The sequence below is a fragment of the Artemia sp. Qi Xiang Cuo genome, chromosome 7, assembly GCF_049724085.1.
Source record: "Artemia sp. Qi Xiang Cuo chromosome 7, ASM4972408v1, whole genome shotgun sequence".
NCBI lineage: Eukaryota > Metazoa > Arthropoda > Branchiopoda > Anostraca > Artemiidae > Artemia > Artemia sp. Qi Xiang Cuo.
The window spans coordinates 73,974,865-73,998,372 of record NC_142800.1 but is presented as its reverse complement, the minus strand read 5'-3'; the positions used below and the strand labels follow the sequence as shown (position 1 = coordinate 73,998,372).

The window sequence follows — 23,508 nt, the reverse complement described above, 5'->3', positions numbered from 1 at the left end:
GTAACTCCCCCATTCTCTGTCTTGGGGGAGCTATACAGGGTTTTACGATCGACATTGAACCTCTTGCAAATCTCGCGTGACTTGATAAAGGTCTTTTCTACTGAAGCACCGGATTGAAAATTCCAGATATTTGCTGTTGTAAAATGTGCTGCTGCTGCATTGACAATCTAGATCATCAAAATGCTGTTCCGCTAACAATTGCGATCGTGAGTTCATAATCTGGTTTGCAGATCTGAAGCTTTCCTGGAAAGCTAGATCGGTGTTTCTGATTGTCTGTTTTGTTGGATCTTCGGTTTGAAGTTGCAAGTTTATATATTTTGCTGATTAACAGTTCACAATTTGACAATTCAGTTTTATGAACTATTTTTTATAAGCTTCTTTGTTCAGCTGATAATTCTAATAGGATTTGAAGAATACTGCGGAATATTTTACTATATAATTAAAACTAATTTTTTTATCGTAGGAATTAAAATGGTTTCAAAAATATACAGCGCATGTTTTAGTTGTTTTTACTTTTTTATAGCAAGTGTCCCATGCTGCGAAAATTCAACTAAAATAGCAGTTGAAGACCCTGTTATATTTTTTTTTAGGAGCTATCTGAGAGAGACCCTGAGAATGACCCTGGAGAAGAAGTTCTTGGTATCCTTGGTAAGATGTTCTTTTATGGTATTACCACATACTTGCGTTAATTTGGATCTTCCCACGCCGGCTGGCGCATCTGGTAGTACCATTACTGGCATATTCCAGTACAATAATGAAACTGGCACGTTCCATCAGTGGAATCAGTGAACCATGCTGGCACGCAAAAGAAGATAGAGAAGTGAATCTCTTTAAGATTAATCTGAGAGACCCCCCCCCCCTCTATTTTAAATGAAAAATTGTTGAATTCGGGCCTGAAATACGAATTTTTTTCATGGCTCGTAATTTGTGACTGAATGGGTCATTTTCTTTTTACTTAGGCATTCTTTGGGTTTGTTTAGTTTAAAACGATGATCTACCATATCTCATTCATTTAAAACTTAATAGGTCTAAAACTTAATAGACTTACAAAACTTACTAAAAACTTAATAGGTCAAAAGATGCTTGGCGATCCTGTTAGTGACGTCTTTGTAATATTAGGTTCCATCCCGAAGTTTATGGGCTTAAACTATACTGGTATGCAAAAGAAAAGGAGAAATATAATCATCAAGATTAAGCCGAAAGACCCGCACCCCTTTTTTTTAATGAAAATTGGCCTAATTTGGATTTGAAATATAATTTTTGACACAATTCATCGTTTGAAAATCCCAACTTCGCGCGACAAGTCCTTCAGATCAATATTGAGGGGGTAACTTCCCCACCACGTTCCTTTATTTGAAGGGGTATACTTGGACAAAGCAAGCAATATGGGTGCTGAGGGGTGACAGATTCTCCCTTATCGCAGAAGCATTTTAAGTCACTACGACTACCCATACAGCCAGTGAAAAAAGGTCATTATTTACACCGAGACTTAGTTGTCCTCGATGAAAAAAAGTCGATGGAAGTTCACAAAACAGAATGAAAGATAAACCTCGAATATAAAAAGTCAGAATGAACAGTTACCTTCTCAGATAAATGGGCCAAATGAACGTTGTGCGTTCAACGATGCAAGGAATTGTAGATTTCATCTGGTTGTTATAGGGTTGCATCTTTAAGTTTAATTTGTGCGGAGTGATCAGGTATTGATTGATTGGTGTTGAGTAATGGTGATAACTGATGTTCGCTTGAATATGTTTGTAACTAACACAGTTGCCCCACTGCTAGTTAGTACTTCTCAATTTTGGTAAATATCAAATTATTTTCATTTGAACAATTAACTCAAAACACAGAATATTAAGTTTGCACAATTAGAAAAAAGAAAATTATTATTAATTTATTACATGTCAAGAAAAGCAAAATATAAAAGACGGAGTATATGCGATAAAAGAGAAAAAAATAAAATATACTTAAACCCGATACTGTAGCGTCACTTGTTCACGAATAATTTGATGGAATAATATCAGCATTAAATTTTATAATTCTTGTTTCGACAGCTTGGAAGAAGTCTCTAATTTGTCTTCTTCTTTTAGAACAAGGGTGCTTTAAAGAGAAAAGGCAGGCGGTAAAGAGAAAAGTTTTTTATTTTCTTTTGCATTTGCATCTTGTAAAGTATTTTAAAGGGGGGCCCTTTGCTTAATTCTTTGGGGAGATGATGTTCCCCACGCTTCGTTTATGCAGGTGTGAAGGCTAGTTGTCACTGAACACCAGAGAATAGGTCTGGTAAGTGCTACGTGGTGTGGGCATTAAAAAGAGTCCGAATCGGTGTCACTTCTGTTTTCAGTAGAGACGTATTATCCTCCCCTCCCCCCCCCCCTCTTGATAGACTTACCTCAAATTAATAGACTTTCCCACAAAAACATCTTTTTAGAAAGACCTTTAAGCTAGTCTATTCTTTTATATTTATCTTTGTTAATTAGCTAATTTAAAGCATAAGAACAAATGTAAGGGTTTATGCTCGGACACATTTATTGTGAATATTTCAGCTGTGCCGAATCAAAAGACGTTATTTGACAATTGTTTTTTTTTTTTGCAAAACTTGGATTTACAGCCAACCCCGTCAAAAATATTTAAAAATCTCTATTTTTCCATATGTCTTATGTATTTTTTCTATTTAACGGAAATAGTCGTGAAATAGATATTTTTTAGTTTCTTCGTTCACCCATAAAAGCATGCACGCTCGCTTAATATATATTGTATAACCTAACACCTTCTAGGTTACCCCTGTGGATATGGGTTTGACGTTTTTGTTTTAATCTATATTTCTTGATTTTATGCTGAACTATGAATTTTGGGCGTTGTTTAATCGTATTGAAGCCTAACTATTTCTACTAATCCGAATAGCAAAACTTTTAGCTGCTAATCCCTATCAAATCTAAATGTAGTCCTTATGGTGTTAGATATGTATAACAATATCCTAGCACTTTCCCCATAAAAGTTCAATCGGTTACGGGCACTCAGAACCATAATTTAAGCAGTTGAGGTGGTTTTCTTATGAATTCCGTCACCTTGCTTAGGAATCAGGCTGCCAAAATGAGAATGATAAACCCTATCACCCCCTCTCCTTCCACAGAGGCTGGATCAGGTGCTATCCATAAATAGGAAAAATTATGAGCCTGCCTTACTTCCCACTAAGTATAGTTGGGGGTGGGGTGGGGTGGGGTGGGGGGGGGGGGGGGGGTGTATGTGCTTAAGTATTCAGGACCCTTTTTTCTTTTTCATAACAGTATTGGATCGATCCTGTAGTCGGAGAAGTTATAGTTGGGACATGAACTGCTGCTTCTGACTTCGCTCGGCTGAGTTCCTGTAACCCCATCTCCAAGAACTCACAAAGGACGGATTTTACCTGGTCGTTCCCTCCCTCCCCCCCCCTCAAAAAAACAAAAAAAAAGAAAAGAAACATAGTACATTAGCTGTTATCAAGTTAGGGTGAGATTGAACTCACTCTTCTGGTAGATGCCCTGATGATGAAATTTAGGAAACCCTTCCTCAGCAGAGTTCGGATCGTTTTTATGCCACGACACGGAAAACAGCTCTCACTATCCACCAATTTCTGTTAAATCCCGTTCTTGTTGATGTCCTGGTAAGAATAACAATTAACACTTCACCACCAGTAACACCTTTTAACACTTCTTTCCCAGTAATGATTTAAAAACCACCCCTCTCCCCTCCTTCTCGACCTGTTTAGGCAGAGGGATAGGATTATTGCTTAACCCTAAAAAGCATAATTGAGATGTCACCTCTTCTGTCTTATCGATTTTTATCTATTTCTGGAAACCCCTCCAGAGATAAGGAATTTATCTGTTTCAAGGGAGGAGCCCCTCCCCTCCTGTATCAGATGCAAACCCTATCAAGGCAAAACTAGAACAGTTGACCTTCTCTCACTTTAAAAGCTTGGTTCGGGTCCGATAGCTTATTGCTGTAGATGTAACACTCCAGAATTTAGGAACTGTTTCCTCCCTTCAAAGATCAGATTGGGTTCTGACACAAAAATCCGATAACCACTGATTATCTGATAGCTGCAAGTGTACTGATGGTATCTTCTTATTTCATAAGATATTAAGTTTACTTAGTCTACTATTAATCATAACTGTTACATTAATTTTACTTTTCCCAAGTTTCTTTATGATCCGACAACCCCTTTCTGAACCTCATTCTGACAACCCTAAGTCTCTCATCCCCATAAATGTTCCATATCGGATAAAAACTCCCAAAAGATACAACTAGAATATCCGCTCTTATTTCCCACTTAGTTCCGTGGGGATCTTATCGCCGGCTTTGATATATCTTGTGATTACAAGAATTTAGGAACTTTCTCCACCACAGAGGTCAGGATGGGTGTGGACAACTAGGACTAAAAACACAACTAAGACGCATATTCTTGCTTCCATCTAAATTTAATCGAACCAACCCCTTCATCTGGGGTCCTGATGAAAAGAAGTTATGTAACCTTTCCTTTCTCTCCTCTTACGAAGGTCAGATCAGATCCTGATAACCAAAAAGCGTAACTATTACATTAACTGTCAGTTTTGACTATGTTCGGTTGAGGTTACTCTTCGTGCTAGCCTCTGGTAGCATGAATTTAGTGATCCCTCCCCTACAGAAGTTGCTTTATGTTTGAATTCCCATAAAGCATAACTGGGCACTAGCTCATCCAATAAAGTTTGATTGAGATCTAACCATCCGTTCTTGTAAATACCCTAAGATAGCCTAGATAGATAATTAGCTTAAGATAGATAATTACCCTAGACACCCTAATTACGTGAATATAGGTAGTAGTGTTACTGCACGAAGCAATTAGTGATGATCTAGGGTAGAAACCAAGATTATTTCATATTATTTTTATCATTCAGGGGGTGCAGAGCCAGAGACCGTGCCAAAAGATGAAGATGATGATGAAATTGAAGTAATTATTCCTTCACCTAAGCCACCCCCTCCTTTAGTTGATCTTGACGATCCAATGGAAGAACTTCCCAAGGAAACCTCTGAAACTGCCACTAGTGATCCTACTGAACCACTTGATCCAGTTCCAACCCAGTTCCAGTTCCCTGATCCATCTACTGAACCATCCCATAGTACAAATCCAGTTCAGCATTGTAGAGTTGGTGAAACAAGTATTTCCGGAGATCAGAACGTTGAATTAGTGCCTTATCAGTGTAATGAAGATCCTGGTGCGTGTACAAATGCTGATCAAGATTCTGCTGAACCTGGTGAAGAATCTCAAAGAGTTGAACAAGGTAAAAATCCTATTACTTCTTCTATTGTTATTATGTGCATGGCAAACTAATAAAAGAGCCGTTCTAGCCAAGTGGTTAGCGCTCCGGACTTGAAATCCTGATGTCAGGGGTTCAAGATCTGGTGTCGCTGGTTATTTGGTATGGAACGGGGGTCAATGGTGTGACCCTGTAAGCTCAGCCAGAGTTGACCCAGTTCTAAATGGGTACCTAGAGAAATCTTTGGGGAAAACGTGGGAAGCGGCCGATGAACCACGAATTGCACTCCCGGCCGAAGGCATTGAATCAGGAGATCGGTACCTGCGCAACGCAGACCTTTGGTCAGCATGCGAATAAGTGTTAAGTAAGTTTAAACTAATAAAAGACGAAGACCTTGGTGCATCATGGAAACTGAATGGCAAACGCATCACGGAGATGCACGGAAACTGAATGGCAAACGCATCACGGAAATGCATCACGGAGAGGGAAAAAGTTCCATCGGGTGCTACTCGGATAAATTGTAGTGTTAGTTATACAATTCTACAGAGAATTGTTATTTGTGCCTTGCTCTAACATTTGTCTTTTTCTGCTTTTGCTATACACTTGCCCAAAGATTAGATAAAGAACATCTTTGTTGCTATTTTTTCAAGTTAGCTTGTATTTCGCATAGGTCTACTGGCGAAGCCCCGACATTTTATATTCAATAAAGAATAATCTAAAAATTAAAGCACCTGAATATTTTTAGAAACCTTCAAACCAAGCCTAAAACAACTAAGACTTTTATTAAAATCCAAAATTTACTCAAGTGTGTCTCTGAGAAAAAAAACGCAAAATAAAGTTACTCAGCTAAATCACAGCGTTAATTATGTAATCATAAAGAGAAATGTTAGATGTGCCTTGTTCAAACTTTTGTCCTTTTTGCTTTTGCTGCACATTAGCCCAGAGATAAAACAAAGAAACCACTTTGTTTCCCATATTTTAAGCTAGCCTGTGTTCTGCATAGGCCTTGTAGCCAAGTCCAAATGATTTTATATTCAATAAAGAATAATCTAAAAATAAAAGTACCTGAATATTTTCCGAAAGTTTCAAAGCAGACCCAAATAAACTAAGACATTTAATTGAAATCCAAAATTAAATTATTGGAATTAATCCTGTTTCATATATATTTTTATACATTATTTATATATATTATTATTATATATATTTATTTATATTATTAACCTGTCAGTCCCGCTAGTAGTTTTTTTTTAAGTTTTCTTTAAGCTAAGTTATGTTACTTAAAGTTTCTTTAAGTGTCAGAGTTTCTCTCTGGAATCAAAAAAAGAGATAACTACTTTGCTTGCAGCCCCCCTTCCCTCTCCGTTGCGGAAAGTAGCTTGGCATTAATTGTTTTAAAATTCACAAGACTATGGTATATATAATATAATTGTTACCGTGAATGTCCGACATTGGTAAATGTCGGCATTCACTGGTGAATGTCTGAAATACCTTTTTTCTCCTTGGACTTAGTGAGCGTTGCCAGTCAACTTTTTAGTTTTATGCAAGGTTTGATCGCGACAGGTTAGGTTAGGTTGTGTTTTTGACCCATTTCTGAGATTTATAACCCAATTTAACCTAACTTTAAACTTTTATCATCAAAGTTTGCATAAGAATAAAAAAGCTGATTCGTAAAGCTAAATGAATCCAAACAGATAAAAAGGAATTTCTGACATTCACCGGTGAATCTTGATATTAACCAGATTTCGGACATTCACAGTACCGTAACATAATTATAAATTAGTATAACATATATATTTATCTTTCAGCATTAAAAACAAATAAGAACAAAAGTGTAGAGATTACATATAATAGAAACATGTCAAACAATGGCGTATTTGTTCTAAGAAAATGGAAGAAACTATATCCAATATTGGGGATTACTTTCTTAATTCCTCAAAACATTTTTTTATTGTTTCAGATTTGTTGGGATTATATAATAAAGACAAGTTTCTATTGTATAACTCTCAAATAACGTTCAATAATTTATAACTTTATTGAAGTAACTTTCAAAAATATTTGAAATAACGTTGTAAATTTAACAGTTTCAGAAATTTATCGTTTTTCTGCTTTGATAGCAATTTATTCCAAGGAATTATTTTATTTAAGCTAAATAATGTAATCCCCAACTTATATTAAAAAGTTTTTTTAGCATAATAGATTTGAAAAAAAACTTGAAAATTTAACTAATGTAAGGACAAGACATAGTGGAGGTGGGGGACAACGCAGTAAGTGTCAAAGAGGACGGTATCGATTCTAGAGTTTGAAAGGACAACCCCAGTAAGGCCCTCTACAGTGAACGAAAAGACAAACCCAAGGGCTCATAACACCTACTATGTAAAAAGTATTAATCAGAGGCAACGCTGTAGCGTTGCCTATAGTAAAGGCCATACGGCTCCAAATGTTTTATTATTATTATTTTTTTTTTTTCAGAGGCACTTCATATGGAAGGGGTCGTCGTAGAAGCTTCAAAGGGGGCTCATTCGATTGGTAATCGAGAGTTCTAGTGCCCTTTTTAACAGTCGAAAATGATTGGATGGCAACTAGCCCCCCCCCCCCTCGCCCATCATTCCCCCAAACACATCCAATCAAAATTTTGAGATAGCCATTTTGTTCGGCGTAGTTGATTTCCAGATAGAAAATATATTTTTGAGGAGGATACTCCGCCACAAGCCTCAGGGCAAGTGTTTTAAGTTATGCCCTGGGGGCATATAAGGCTTTTATCGAAGGCGTTGTCGTAGAAACTTTAAATTAGACTTATTCGATTGTAAATTAAAGAGCTAGTGCCCTCTTTAATACTCAAAAGTGATTGGAGTGTAACTAGCCCCCCGCCCCCCCCCACGCCCATCGTTTCCCCAAACACATCCAATCAAAATTTTCAGATGGCCATTTTGTTCAGCGTAGTTGCTTTCCGGATAGAAAATATATTTTTGAGGAGGACACTCCCCCACAACCCTCAGGGCAAGGGTTTTAAGTTATGCCCTGGGGGCATATAAGGTTTTTGTAGAAGGCATTGTCGTAGAAACTTCAAAACTGGCTCATTCGATTGGAAATTAAATGGCTAGTGTGCTTTTTATAGTCGAAAATGATTGGTGGGCAACTAGCCCTCCCCCCACGCCCATCATTCCCCCAAACACATCCAATAAAAATTTTGAGATAGCCATTTTGTTCAGCGTAGTTGATTTCTAGATAGAAAACATATTTTTAAGAAGGACACCCCCCCAGAACCCTCAGGGTAAAGGTTTTAAGTTATGCCCTGGGGGCATATAAGGTTTTTATAGAAGGCGCTGTCGTAGAAACTTGAAAACATGCTCATTCGATTGGAAATTAAAGGACTAGTGCCCTTTTTAATAGTCGAAAGTGATTGGAGTGTAACTATCCCCCCCCTTCCCCCCACGCCCATCATTTCCCCAAACGCATCCAATCAAAATTGTCAGATAGCTGTTTTGTTCAGCGTAGTTGATTTCCAGAGAGAAAAAATGTTTTTGAGGAGGACACTCTCCCACAACCCTCAGGGCCAGGGTTTTAAGTTATGGCCTGGGGGCTTATCTGCTTTTTATAGAATGTATTGTTGTAGAAGATTCAAAACTGGTTATATATTGTGGAAATGAAAGGGGTTGGGTCCATTTTTATATGCGAAATTTACTGGTGTGCAACTAGCCCCCCCCCCCCCCACGACCCTCATTTCCCCAAACACATCCAATCAAAATTCTGATATAGCCATTTTGTTCAGCGTTGTTGATTTCCAGATATAAATTATGTTTTTGAGGAAGAAACTCCCCCACAACCCTCAGGGCAAGGGTTTTAAGTTATGCCCGGGGGGCATATAAGATTTTTTTAGAAGGCGTTGTCGTAGAAACTTCAAAAAGGCTAATTTGATTGGAAATTCAAAGGGATAGTACCCTTTTTAATAGTCGAAAGTGATTAGAGGGGAGATAGCCCCCCCCCCCCACGCCCATCATTCCCCCAAATACATCCAATCAAAATTTTGAGATAGCCATTTTGTTCAGCGTAGTTGATTTCCAGATAGAAAACATATTTTTGAGGAGGACAATCCCCCACAACCCTCAGGGCAAGAGTTTTAAGTTATGCTCTGGGGGTATATAAGGTTTTTACAGAAGGCGTTGTCGTAGAAACTTCAAAACAGGCACATTCAATTGGAAATTCAAAGGGCTAGTATCCATTTTAATAGTTAAAAGTTATTAGAGACTAATTAGCCCCCCCCCCCCCGCCCAAAATTACACCCAAACACTAACAACAAAAATTTTGAGAAATCACATTTTTTCAGCGGCGTGTGTTTACAGCAAGAAAATATGTTTTTTAGGAGGACAATCCCCCACAACCCTCAGGGCAAGGGTTTTAAGTTATGCCCCGGGGGCATATAAGGTTCTTATAGAAGGCGGTGTCGTAGAAACTTCAAAAAATGCTCATTCGATTGGAAATTTCGAGGGCTAGTGCCCTTTGTAATAGTCAAAAGTGATTTGAGGGCAACTAACCCCCCGCTCACGCCCACCTTTTCCCCAAACACATCCAATCGAAATTTTAAGACAGCCATTTTATTAAACGTAGTTTTAAGTTCTGGAAATTAGGTCTTTGATGATTACAACTCCCCCAAAGCCCTCAGGACAAGGGTTGTAATTTAAGGATTCTCCGAATCCTTCATGCTATTTTTTATGGAAGGGATGCTCGTATAAACTTTAGAGAGGGCTCATTTGATTGAAAATTGAAAGTTCTTGCTCACTTTTTAAGAGTCAAAAGAGGTTGAAGGGCAACTAGCCCCTCTCCCTCCTCCACGCCTTAAATGCATTAGATAAAAATTTTGAGGGATACATTTTGTTAAAATAATTCAAAGTTCCGATAACAAAAAACTCCGGTGTCGACACAGCCCACCAGGGCCCAGGGATAGGCGTTGTAAGTTATGCCCTGGGGCATAACTTATTAAAGGGGGGTTTATAACTTATGGTAAGGGGTTTTGTATGGGAAGAATACATAGAAAATTTATTATAATTATCCAATTATAAGGTTAAAATACATACTCTGTGATAGATGCAAAATTGCTTTGGCACACAAATTCCTATTAAGGTCAATTCCAAACAGTCGTGATCCCTTTGTGTCAGCAAGTGAAATGGTCTAAACCCCCTTATTGGAACTATTTTTTCAATCCATTCATTGTTGTCAATCGCTGTCCACAAGTTATGCAAGCTGTCTATTGTTCATATATAAGGTTTTTATCAAAGAGGTAATCGTATAGACTTCGAAAAAAGCCTCATTTGACTTAAATTGAAAGTTATATATCCGTTTTTTAAATTTAATAATAATTAAAGAGTAAGCACCCCCTCCCCATGCCAAAAAAATTTGAAATTTTTTTCGATAATAAACGAACAAAAATTAATTAAAAAAAACTTTCCAAAAAATAAGATTTTCAAAGAAAAAAGAGTTTGGTTAACTACAAACAAGAGTTTGGGTATCGTCTCACTGCAGAAGCCTAAAACCTACTGTGTCATTGGCGCTTTACTGAAAACGAATTATATTACAAATGTTTTCTTTTGTACTTAATATTGAAAATAAATATTAAAATTACAATAAAATTTTGAACTGATGAGCTTTTAACAATTAATATCATTATGCATCTAATATTCAGTTTAATTTATTAGTTCTTTTCAAGACTGGTTAAGACAAATATAGTTTCACTACAAGCAAAATTTGGATACAGCCCCCTTCTTTAACTGTAAAAACCTAAAGCCTTCGGCGTCATTGGTGCTTCACTGAAAACGAATTACTCGTATATTACAAATTTATTATTTTCCAGTTCCTACAGCATTGAAAATGAAAATAAAAGTTACAGTGAAAAAAAATCTTGACCTGATGGATCTTTCAACAATTAATATCATTATATATCTAATATTCAATTTGATTTTGTTTATGCTTTCCAAGACTGTTCAATACTCATATAGTTTTGCCATTTTTTTAACTCTGCCATTTTCTGTAACTAATCGTGTTAGTTTGTTATGAAAACATTCTATGGCTTCTGGGCATTTCTATTTGAGCGGAAAACTACACCTCAAACTTTGTGGAACATGCATTTTCTTGCATGAAACACCAAAATATAATAAAATGTCAAGTTTCGGAGGTTTCCACCACTCGCAAGCAAGTGCCATTGGTATTTTTGAATCCGCATGGTCAATTTGTGGGGTAGAGGGTAGGCTAATTCTCGTAGCAGCCCCATTCCGTCGTGGTATGGTTCACATTTTCAACACCTGGCGTCCGGACTATCATATAATCTACCAAGCATACTTGACTTGACTTATGTCCCATCCGTCCTTGGAGGTCGTTTTGGGGCCTCTTCTTTAACCAGTTCATTGATGTCCCTCTTGTAGGTACTTCTGTTGTCGGCCAGGCGGCAGAGTTGTGGCAGGTTGTAAGGTGAAAAGTTTTCTTTCCATCTCTTCGGAGGGCGACCCCTGGGTCGAGAACCGTGTACTTGTCCATCGAAGGTTATCTTCGGGAGATGAGTGCTAGCCATGCGTTGTGTATGTCCAAGCCATTTGAGTTGTTATAGTTTTATTTTGTCCAGTATTGTAAATTTTACTTTCAGATTATGGAGAAGGTTGGAGTTGGAGATTCTATCATGGAAGTTGACACCAGCGATACGTCACAGAGATTTGGTTTCCAAGGCAGCTAGGTGGCGTTGATTGTCTTTTTTAAGCGTCCAAGATTTACAGGCATAAATGGCAATCATAATAATGAGGGAGGAGAACAGTCTCGATTTGAAACTTGTTGTTAAGTTCTTATTCCTCCAAACAAGCATCAGAGCTTTAAAAATGGAGTTTGCAAGTGCCAGGCGTCTCTTGATGTCTTTGATTTGGTTGTTATCATAAGTAAGTAAGCTTCCAAGGTAGGCGAAGCCTTCCATCCACTCAGTGGTACCTTCACCAAGCTGAAGCCTGAGATTTACATGTGAACCGAATTCGCGTGAACAGTGCACGGCTTTCATTTTTGAGGTGTTGATTGCCATCCCGAAGAGGTTTGTGGACGAGTGAATGCTGTTAGCCTGAGATTGTAGATCTTGACGGGACTCGGCTAGTAGGTCTATGTCATCAGTATTTGCCAATTTATCTGTCACCACTGCTCCGACAAGGACAGCTGGCGTGGTATCTCTGAGGGAAAGGGCTGCGGTTAAGAAGAGATTGAACAGCTCCGGTCATATTAGACAACCTCAAAGTACTCCGGTAGGGGTTTTGAAGCTATCGGTAAGTCGTTGTCCAGTCATGACGCGGCTACTGAACTTCATATGCATGTCTTTGATCAGCGAGATCAGGTTGGATGGGATGCCAAAGTGAAGAAGGATGTGCCATAGACCTTCTCTCCATATCCGATCAAAAGCTTGTTTAAAGTCTATGAAAAGGTGGTAGATGCTGCGGCCAAGTTCCCCAAATACAACTACCCCAAATCAGTATCAATAAATAAATGAAACCCAAAACAAACAAAAATTAAAATGAATATTAGAGTCAAACTCAAAACGAGCTTAAATTAATGTGAGTAGGGTTCAAAACCCCTATGCTTTCTAAAAGCCAGAAAATAATTTGTACTTTACTGAAAAAAAATTCAAAGGAATTTACTGTAAAACAAATGTGCATTGTCAATTTAATATACATATGCTGATATTTATTCCCTAAAATCTTAACTAATTTTGATTTCTTAAAGTTACAAAAGTGAAAATATTTCAAAGAATTGTTTTCAGTAAAGCGCCAATGACGCATTAGGTTTTAGGCTTCTGCAGTGAGACGATACCCAAACTCTTGTTTGTAGTTATTTTTATTCGATTCAAACTTGATTTGCATATTCAATTTAGGTTTCACTTGTTTTAAGATTTATTTATTCATTTACATTAATATATATTGTATGTTTGTTCGCATTGATTGTTTATTTAATTTCTGTTCGTTTTAAGTTTCATTTATACTTTAATAGCAAAATATTTGTTTTCGTTTTAAGCTTGATTTTCATATTCAATCTAAGAATTAATAGCTTTAAGATCTATTTATTCATTTATATTATTTCTTGTTGTATGTTTTTTGCTATGATTGTTTATTTAATTTCTGTTCGTTTTGGGTTTCATTTATTCTTTAATAGTAATTTCTGGTCGTTTTAAGTTTGAATTTTAACAGGTTTGTATCTACTGAGCTTAAGTTTAAAATGGCCTTTACTTTTCTTTGAAAAAACTTATTTTTCGGAAAGTTTTTTTTAATTAATAGCAAGAAATGAACAACTTATTTTGGATTTCTTATTTTGGCACGAGCAACTCCGTCATCGGATATACGCTTTTAAAAGCTCTTTAAGTGGCAAAAACTCTCAGGCTCAAACGAAGCAAGTGAGAAGCTGTTCATGTTAAAATCTCGTGAGATTTCTAACCAGCTATAAAATATTAGAGAAGGACTCTATCATTTTTATTTATGTTAGAACTAATGGATTATGTTTGATTGCTATTTATGCTAGAACCATTTAAGCTATTTTTTAAGGTATTAGAGTATCAGTTTTTATGATGTGTATAACAATTACGCAGCCATAGAAAATGTCCCTCTTGTGTCCCTCCTATGTCACGTCATTGCATGTGCAATTAAGGCATTAGAAAACTGTTCTATTTTTTTGTATGGATGGGGGGGGGGCTGATAGGGGTTTGTTAGTAGTCTACTGTATGTATATATATATATATATATATATATATATATATATATATATATATATATATATATATATATATATATATATATATATATATATATATATATATATATACATATATATATATATATATATTTGTATATATGTATATATATATATCAAAACGTCTTTGATCTCAGTACATAATGCAAATTGGGAAAAGGGAATCAGCTAACCTGTAAATCTAGATACACATACCTATTTTTTAACCAGCCACAAAACTAAAATAACTTTACATCCCACAACGTCATTAGTAAATCCAGATAGCTATGATGTCTGAAGAAATGAAGTTATCCTGCAGGTATAGAGATTATTTGGTTAACAAATTTCACTGAGGTACTTTAACCTCAGTTAACTTCAGCTATAAAATATTAGAGAAGGACTTTAACCTCAGTTTCACTGAGGTGCAAATTTCATTATGAGGTGCTTTAAGGAATAATTTTTGTTTTTTCCATGATGTTTTTATCGAACCTACGGGGACGTCATGACATCAAGCTGACGATTGTCAGCGGTTAGTAGACAAGCGACAATGAGAATATATATATACAAGCCTGTCACGTAGCCGTCCCGGGGCCCGGTACAAAAAATACGTGGCTTCATATTTTTTGGGGAAAACTGGCATCCCGGGATTTTCTGGCCTAAAAAAACGATCTATATAGGTCACGAGTTTGATCAAAATCGTTATTAGTCTTAATTTTGAGGGAAAAAAGCCTGCGAGTTACGTCATATTTTTTTAGCATATTTCAAGAGCATGCATAAGTCATATTTGCCTCAGTCGTGGTTGTATCGTTTTTAGTGTCTATGATGCAGGCAAAAAATTACACCAAAAATATATGATTTACAAGAAAAATCATATGATTGATGCCGTATTTATAAGTATATTTCAAGAGAATAAATTATATCATTCCCCCCGTCCTCATGAGTGAACGTATCGTTTTTATATCTATGGCGCTTGCAACATTATAAAAGGAACAGAACTAAGTATAAAATACCAGGTGTAATTAGCTTATTTACAAAAGCCGTTTTAAGAGTTTCATAATGCCTGGAGGAAAAATGTAACAATCTAGACCATCAGATGTGACAAGACCAATCCGAGCAGCTAAGGTAAAGGGTATTGAAAAAAATGTCTAAAATGATGACAAACGAAAACGAAGAACGAAGAAATATACGATTAGAATACTTGCATCAGCAATAATTACAACGAGTCAAAAATAAAAGTGAAGAACAAAGAAATATGCGGTTGCAAGACATGCGACAACGAGGAGTAGAACGAATCAAAATGAAAGTGAAGAACAAAGAATTTTGCTGCTAGAAGACAAAAGACAGTGAAAATCAGAACGAATCAAAAATGAAAGCGGAGAAGAAAGAAATATTACGTTATTTCGATCACAATCTTCGACGCCAACAAAATGTAGGGCAAAATCCAGTCTTTTACTTCTTGACTTAAGTCCCATCCGTCCTTGAAGGTCGTCTTGGGGCCTCTTTCTTCGTAATGGCGTGGATGTGCCTTTTGTATGCTTCACGGTCTTCTGCTAGGCGAAGAAGGTCCGAGAGGTGGTGAGGTGCAAAGTTTTCCTTCCACCTTTTTGGGAGACGACCGCGAGGACGAGAACCGTGAATTTGGCCTTTGAAGGTGATTTTTGGGAGACGGGACTGACTCATCCGTTGTACGTGACCGAGTCATCGAAGTTGCTGGAGCTGGATCTTCATGAGAATTGTTTGTTGTACTTTAAGGCGCTCGAGAAGTTCGAAATTTGAGATTCTATCAAGGTAAGTGATCCCGCCGATGCGGCGGAGGCACTTAGTTTCAAATGCTGCAAGTCGACGGTTGTCATTTACCTTCAGTGTCCATGTTTCACATGAGTAGATTGCGATGGGGATGATCAGGGTATCAAAAAGTCGTGTCTTAAGCCGCAGAGACAAATCCTTGCTTCGCCATATGGGCATAAGGGCCTTGAAACTGGAACTCGCGAGGGCGAGACGTCTTTTAATGTCTTTTGATGGACTGTTGTCGCTGGTGATCAGACTACCGAGGTAAGGGAACTCGTCAACCCACTGGATACTCTCTCCATTAATTTTCAGGTCTGGTTTAACTGTATCCTGTGGCTTTCGTGAGCAGCACATAGCCTTTGTTTTTTATACATTTATGATCATTCCAAAAGAACTAGTGGCTTCGAAGACGTCGTTAAGAACGGCTTGTAGATCCTCGGGTGTTTCAGCCATTTCGTCGATATCGTCGGCGTAGGCTAGCTTATCTATCTGAACACCACCTATATGTGCGCCACAAGTTGTCTCCACCAGGGATAAGACTGCTTTGAGGAAGAGGTTAAACAGCTCTGGAGACAAAAGGCATCCTTGAAGGACACTTGTGGAAGTCTGAAAACTGTCAGTGAGACCTTCACTAGTCATGACACGACTCCCAAATTTTGAGTACATATCTTTGATAAGAACTACTAGGTTTCGTGGGATTTCGTAATAAAGGAGGATATGCCATAGGCCATTTCTCCAAATAAGGTCAAATGCTTGCCTAAAGTTGATGAAGAGCTGATACAGGTCGCGACCAAATTCCAGATATTTCTCTAAAATTTGGCGAACATTGAAAATTTGATAAAGGTCAATCTCCCAGGGTAAAACCCGGCTTGGTATTCATGGATGACTAAGGTTGACACAGCTCTGATTCGTTGGAGTATAAATTGGGTGAAGATCTTGGCAGTTTGACTTGTTAGGCTAATAGGACGGTAATTATCACATACTGCCTTTGACCCCTTCTTGTGCAGTGGAACAATTGTGGCTTCGCACCAAGAAGTTGGGAAATGGCTCTTTTGCCAGGCACCGGATACAATCTTGTGGAAAAGATCTATAAGTGGTTCACACCGGACTCTCAGCAGTTATGCCTGTATCCCGTCCGGGCCAGGGGCCTTGTTAGTCTTCAGCGCTTGGATGGCATCTTCGACCTCAGAACGGAGAGGAGGTGGGCTGGGATCTGAGACAGTAACAGGCAAGAGGTCCAGGACAGCAGAGTTTGGAAAGATATCAGGATTAAGCTTTTCTTTGAAATGCTCCATCCATCTCGATCGGATACCTTCTGTGCTTTGTATCTGAGAGCCATTTTTATCTAGCAGTGTACAAGAACTGAGGCTTTTCTTGCTTGTTAGCTCACGAACTCTCTTATACATGAAGTATGAATCGCCTCTCTTAAAATCAGCCTCACACTGGTCACATTTGTCTTTAATGTAGGTGCGATGGGCTCTACGGGTGGCTTTTTCTACAGCACGCTTCAACTGCTTATATCTGTCCCTGCTCTCTCTGTCTGACCTGTTATTGTGTTTTCGTTTCTCAGTACATAATAAAATAATTTCATTTGTTATCCAAGGCTTTTTATCACCCTTTTTGGTTCCTAGGGCGGACATCGCTACTTTGCTGATGATCTTAGAGGAGTCCGTGACCAGTTTATCGATATCCTCTTTAGATAGAGTAACAGGAATATTAGAAAGAAGGTCTGATTTTTGAGTAGACACTTCATCGATGTAGGTCTGGCGGATTTGATGGTCTTTGAGAAGATGTGTGTTGAAACGACCGGGTCTATTATTCAGCTCTGCGGAAGATTTTAGGCGTATCTTTAGTGCAGACATAACCAGGGAATGGTCGCTGTTAAAATCGCCACCTGCGTGGGTGACAGTATCTAGCACGGATGATTTCCACCGCCTAGAGACGAGCACGTAATCAATAAGATTACGGGTTTTTCCATCCGGCGAAGTCCATGTCGCCTTACGACGTTCTCTATGTTTGAAGAGAGTATTGGTAATGGCTAGATCACTGTCTCTGCAAAATTCAATGAGGCGTTCGCCCCTCTTGTTAAATCGTCCAAGGCCAAATTTACCCATAACATCTTCATTTCGAGCAGAATCGTTACCAACAATAGCATTGAAGTCGTCAATAACAACAATATGCTCTTTTTTAGGAACTGCGTCAATTAGACTTTGCAGTTGAAGGTAGAAATTATCAGACTCGTCATCTGGTTTGCTGGAGTCAGGAGTGTAGACTTGTATGATCGTGATGTTGATCGGGGATCCCTTCATTCGTATCATAATCAACCGCTCTGACACAGGCGTTACGGAAATCAGGGATCTTCGTGCCTTAGTCGACATCAAAAAGCCAACACCTTGGCGATGGACGCCATCGGTTCTCCCAGACACTATCAGACTGGTGTTGCCGATCCTTTCTTCGCCGGTGCTAGGGAGATATGTTTCTGAAATTCCCACAAAATCCCATTTATATCGGTTTAGTTCATTTAGGACAAGATCTATTTTGCCTTGTTTAGCAAACGTTCAGGGTTCCAACAGATAAAATCAATTTAGGAGAAAGCACAGCCTCCGGGTTTGGAGTTGTCAACATTGTTAAAGGGAGATTCTGGGTCGTCAGTTCGTCGGTTTTTCCGGACGCGGTAACTTCGTCGGTTGCCCCGGACGCGGTAACTTCGTCGGTTGCCCCGGACGTGGTAACTTCGTCGGTTTCCCCGGACGCGGTAGTATTGGTTCTCGTTCTTGATCGTTTGTACTTCATATTTTATAGGAAAAGAGGTTTCTTGGCTAATTTCAGGACGGCGGTAAGCCACTCCTCTCCATCCCTAGCAGGGGCCGGCTATATCTACTACCGATAATGCACCTTTCTGGCGTCCTGCATCACCTGCAATTTTCCCATTGCTGGGAGAAGGTTTGTAACTGGTGGGACGTATCCATACGCCGATGGGCCCTACCCAGTGCACATCAGAGGGTCCTTCCACCTCCTCCGCCTGAACTTATGGCCCCCAGACGTGGGTGCTCCAGCTATATTTCAAGATCCCCAGAGACCGGGTCCTCCCTTGGTCCGCGCCTTCCTACCGGGATTTACCGATTAGTTGGTCATTTTTTTTTTACTGATTTGGTTGATATTACTATTAAAATATTTTTCTCCTGAATGAGACCGATATTCTTCCATTGTTTTGGCGTAATTTATTTCCATCGGCCTATTTACCTAAAAAAAAATCATTATTTTACCGACTGGCTGAAAGTATTGGAGCCCCCACCCCTTTCCGGCAATACGTGACGCCCCTGTAAGAAACATTTTTTGTTTCATATTTTGTGTCCATTGCACAGGTGAATTAACGCACGTGGAAAAAATTTTTTTTAGGTACGGTATTTTAGTTGATCATAACCATTTCGATCTTACAAAATTCATACTTTAAAATGACGACAATGAACACCCCCTCCCGCAAAAATAAAAGAAGAGCAGTAACAATTTCTAATGAAAACATAATTGCCACTGATAGCAGAGTTTCTACTATGAAGGAATATTAAATCTATATTGTACTGTTTCCTATGGGTAAATTCATCCTAACTAGTTTTCAGTAATAATAATAGCAGTAATAAAATCACAGTTGTTGCAATTCTTTCAATTTCTGCGCCTGAAATTTGAAAATTTTGATGAGCAAATATGTATAGAAAAAAGAAAAAGTTTGGTATCCGAGTTAATAGATGCTGCAGAGAAGAAACAAGCACCAAATAAATTATTTTTCATGGTGATTATAATTAGCATAAAAAAAACAACATCCTTTTTTGAGTACTAATAAACATGAACTAATTCTAGTTAAAAATAACTTAGAACCCTAGATATGGGTTTAAAAGAAAGCAGAGTCGAGGTCGGGGTATCTAGGCCTTTCATTACCAGTACTGTTTAGGTATGATAAGGATATTTTCCGTTTTTTTTGTGTTTTTTTTTTTTAAGTATAGAAACCAATTTTTGGTGCACAAACATTATGTAGTTACTTAGTAGTTTTAGGATTTCCGCATTGTTTGACACGGCGTATAACAAAACTTAATCTAGATACCTTTACACTCCTGAAAACTATTCAAAACAAATAGAAGAATAAAAGATTACAAAGTTACGAATGCTAGACAAACCAGGGTTGACAATACACATTCTCTTCAAATCACTATATTGAGCAATACTGGTCGTCTCAAAGAGGTCCAAAACATGCATTTTCAATCGGCCAAAAATGCATAAAACTCGCCTATTTCTATCCATGACTGGTCAAGGGATTTGTCTGTATAATAACATCATGCATTAGTTCTTCACCGTTATTCTGTCCCTGATTTTGACCACCCACTTGGAAATTAAAAGCACTACTACCAAAATACGAGGGTGAAGAAACACTCTGGGGTAGTCCACTTAGGTTCGCATAAGCCGGCTGATTATGGTATATCGGTGGCTCGGTTGTAGGAATATATGGGTCCATTGGTAGAGGCCCTGGTTGCGAGTAACGTGACCTCGCTTGGGGGTGGGGATGCCCAATCACTCATTGTATAGTTGGTCTGTGGGGGTCACAATCCATAGCTGTGGGTATGGCAATATTATACCCGGCGGCTGAAGTGAATTGTAGAAGCTGTACTGGATCAGATCGAGCTCGACTTGATAATCCACTACCAATGCCTGGTGCAGGAGAGATCGGGAGATAACTTTGATTCATAGTGGAGACGGCTGACGAAAGAGATCCAGGCAAGCCACCAGAAGAGGTTACTTGAGTCAAGCTGGTGCCAGAAGGAACATTGGAAGGTCCTGGCTGCATTCCCGGAATTCCTTGAATATCCATCGCTGGGCTAACGTTCGTGGATCCACCTACACCAGTATTCGTTCCTTCGTCAGAAGTTCTTTTAAAGAAATTATGCTGTAGGGCGTAATAGGGAGTAATTCGAGTTTTCGGATCAAAGTCCAGCATTCTCAATATCAGATCTTTGAATTTAAGATAGTCCTGGACTCCATGCCCAGGTTCTCCAAGTCTTCTTCCACCTGGACCTCCCGTCTCCACTCCTATTGTATCGTGCAATCGTCTTGTGCCAGGAGGTTTATATTTTTTGCCGTCTTTTGACTTTCTAAGAACATAAGAGCCATCTGGCATCTTGTCAAAGTATTTTCTGGTTTTAGCGGCAGTATCTAACAGCTGTTTAGGGGGCATTCCGAGAACTTCTACGATTTTATTCATCTGATCGATCTCATTGGTCCCCGAGAAAAGCGGTTCACCGGTGTGCATTTCGACAAGTATACAACCTAGTGACCACATATCAATGGCCAAATCGTATGGTATCCCCAATAGGACTTCTGGTGATCGGTAAAACCTCGACTGAATGTACTGATGTATTCTTTGTCCAAGCTGACAGGAGCTTCCAAAATCGACAATCTTAATTGCACATCTCTTCGGGTTACATAGCAAAATATTCTCTGGCTTCAAATCACAATGTATTATTGACAGCTCAGGAGTCGCTAGGAACACCAGGGCGGTGCACAACTGCTGAGCAAATTTTCGCGTCAAATTTAATGAAACGCCACGGAAATTGGTGTTTCTAAGCAGGTCGTACAGGTTGTAAGAAAGTAGCTCAAATACGAGACATAAGTGATTGTGCCACATAAAATGACGCTTCAATCGAACTATGTAATATTTATTTTCTAAATCTGCCTTGTTCATCATTTCAAGAAGTTTGACTTCAATTTGCGCTTGACTAAGGAAGGGCTTCTTATTTTTTATTATTTTTATTGCAACATGGCATCCTTCTTCATGATCATACGCCTTCACGACCTGGCCAAAAGATCCTTTACCAATCAGCGAATCGATTTCATATCTATCCAGGAACTTTTCCCCGTGTCGAATAATGTAGTCATGATTATCGTCATCAAAACCATCGTTATAAACTTTCCTCTCTTTTTTCGTCGTGTGACTCGTTGAAGTATCTTCAGCATGAACTGGCTGAGCTTGCCGCTTCTTTTTTGCATAATACACCTCGTTTATATGCTTATAGGTTTTTACATGTTTTTTCATACTAAAGTCTATTCAAAGATGTTCGATTATTGCAGCAAGTCCGATTTCTAACAATGATTTCTACTAAGCTGTTAAATTTTGGTTTTCTTTTTCAAGGTTTTGGAATTGTTGTAATCCCTTGTTAAAATATATACAGATATTTTTGCAATTACCAGCGTTTTATTCTTTAGGCAATTTAATGTCTTTTCATACAGCTCTCTATTCAAAGATATTTGATGATTACAGCAAGTCCGATTCTCTAAAACGATTCCTCCTAAGCTTCAACTTTTGGTTATATTTTTTAAGGTTTTTGAATTGTTGTAAGCCCTTGTTAAAATATATACAAATATTTTTGCAATTACCAGCGTTTTATTCTTTAGGCAATTTAATGTCTTTTCATACAGCTCTATATTCAAAGATATTTGATTATTACAGCAAGTTCGATTCCCAACAACGATTTCTACTAAGGTTCAAACTTTTGGTTTTCTTTTTTAAGGTTTTTGAATTGTTGTAATCCCTTGTTAAAATATATACAGATATTTTTGCAATTACCAGGGCTTTGCTCTTTACGCAATTTAATATGTTTCAATTCTGTGTCTTTTTAAAGAAATTTGATTCTCTTGTTAAAATATATACAATCCCTTGTTCATTGTTATAATCCCTTGTTAAAATATATACAAATATTTTTGCAATTACCAGTTTTTTGCTCTTTACGCAATTACATGTTTTTTCATACTAAAGTCTATTCTAAGATGTTCGATTATTGCAGCAAGTCCGATTTCTAACAACGATTCTACTAAGCTTCAAACTTTTGATTTTCTTTTTTAAGGTTTTGGAATTGTTGTAATCCCTTGCAAAAATATATACAAATATTTTTGCAATTACCAGTTTTTTGTTTTTTAGGCAATTTAATGTCTTTTCATACAGCTGTCTATTCAAAGATATTTGATGATTACAGCAAGTCCGATTTCCAACAACGATATCTACTAAGGTTCAAACTTTTGGTTTTCTTTTTTAAGATTTTGGAATTGTTATAGAATGTATACAAATATTTTTGCAAATACTAGTTTTTGCTCTTTAAGCATGTGGCAACGTCATTGCAATACTGATGTATATAAAAATAACGTCACTCACATAAATAGCTTTTTTCTAAAATTAATATTCTTATACTACAATTACTATATAAACTATATTACTATATAAACTACAATTACTATACTATATAAAAATAACGTCACTCACATAAATAGGTTTTTTCTAAAATTAAGACTATAATATACAATTATTGCTCGTTTATAAAGATAGCATATATATATATATATATATATATATATATATATATATATATATATATATATATATATATATATATATATATATATATATATATATATATATATATATATATATATATATATATCCATGCCATGCGGTGACTTTGAAGAATAAGGAAGCAGGGCCGCTTTCTGGATAATAAAAGGGGGTGATGCTTTATAAGGAAAATAAAACACATAATTTTTACTATTTGTGGCGAATATTCACTACAGAAGGTAAGATTGAATAGGCTCTTTGGTAACAAAATCTATTGAAATTTGAATCGGAGCGCAAACGTAGAATTGCAAAAAAGATGACAAGTATCGTTCTTTGTTATAGTGTGGA

At 37.6% G+C, this 23,508-nt stretch overlaps 2 protein-coding genes across 2 annotated transcripts in view; one reads left to right on the top strand and one right to left on the bottom strand.

The window, feature by feature from the left end:
* The window catches only part of LOC148950672 (uncharacterized), a 122,265-nt gene that overhangs the window by 82,823 nt on the left and 15,934 nt on the right, over nt 1-23,508 (top strand). The window contains exons 6-7 of the mRNA XM_089091700.1: nt 591-648; nt 4,908-5,291. Of these exons, the coding sequence (XP_088947826.1) occupies nt 591-648; nt 4,908-5,291 (442 nt within the window). The remainder of the gene's footprint in view (nt 1-590; nt 649-4,907; nt 5,292-23,508) is intronic.
* mnb (minibrain) lies at nt 20,136-21,870 on the bottom strand. Its single transcript, XM_089091355.1, has one exon. It carries the CDS (start codon nt 21,868-21,870, stop codon nt 20,356-20,358), a length of 1,515 nt encoding a protein of 504 aa, XP_088947481.1. The 3' UTR covers nt 20,136-20,355.

Coding starts and splice junctions, on each gene's coding strand:
- mnb (XM_089091355.1), bottom strand. CDS start 21,870: ATGAAAAAACATGTAAAAACCTATAAGCATATAAACGAGGTGTATTAT.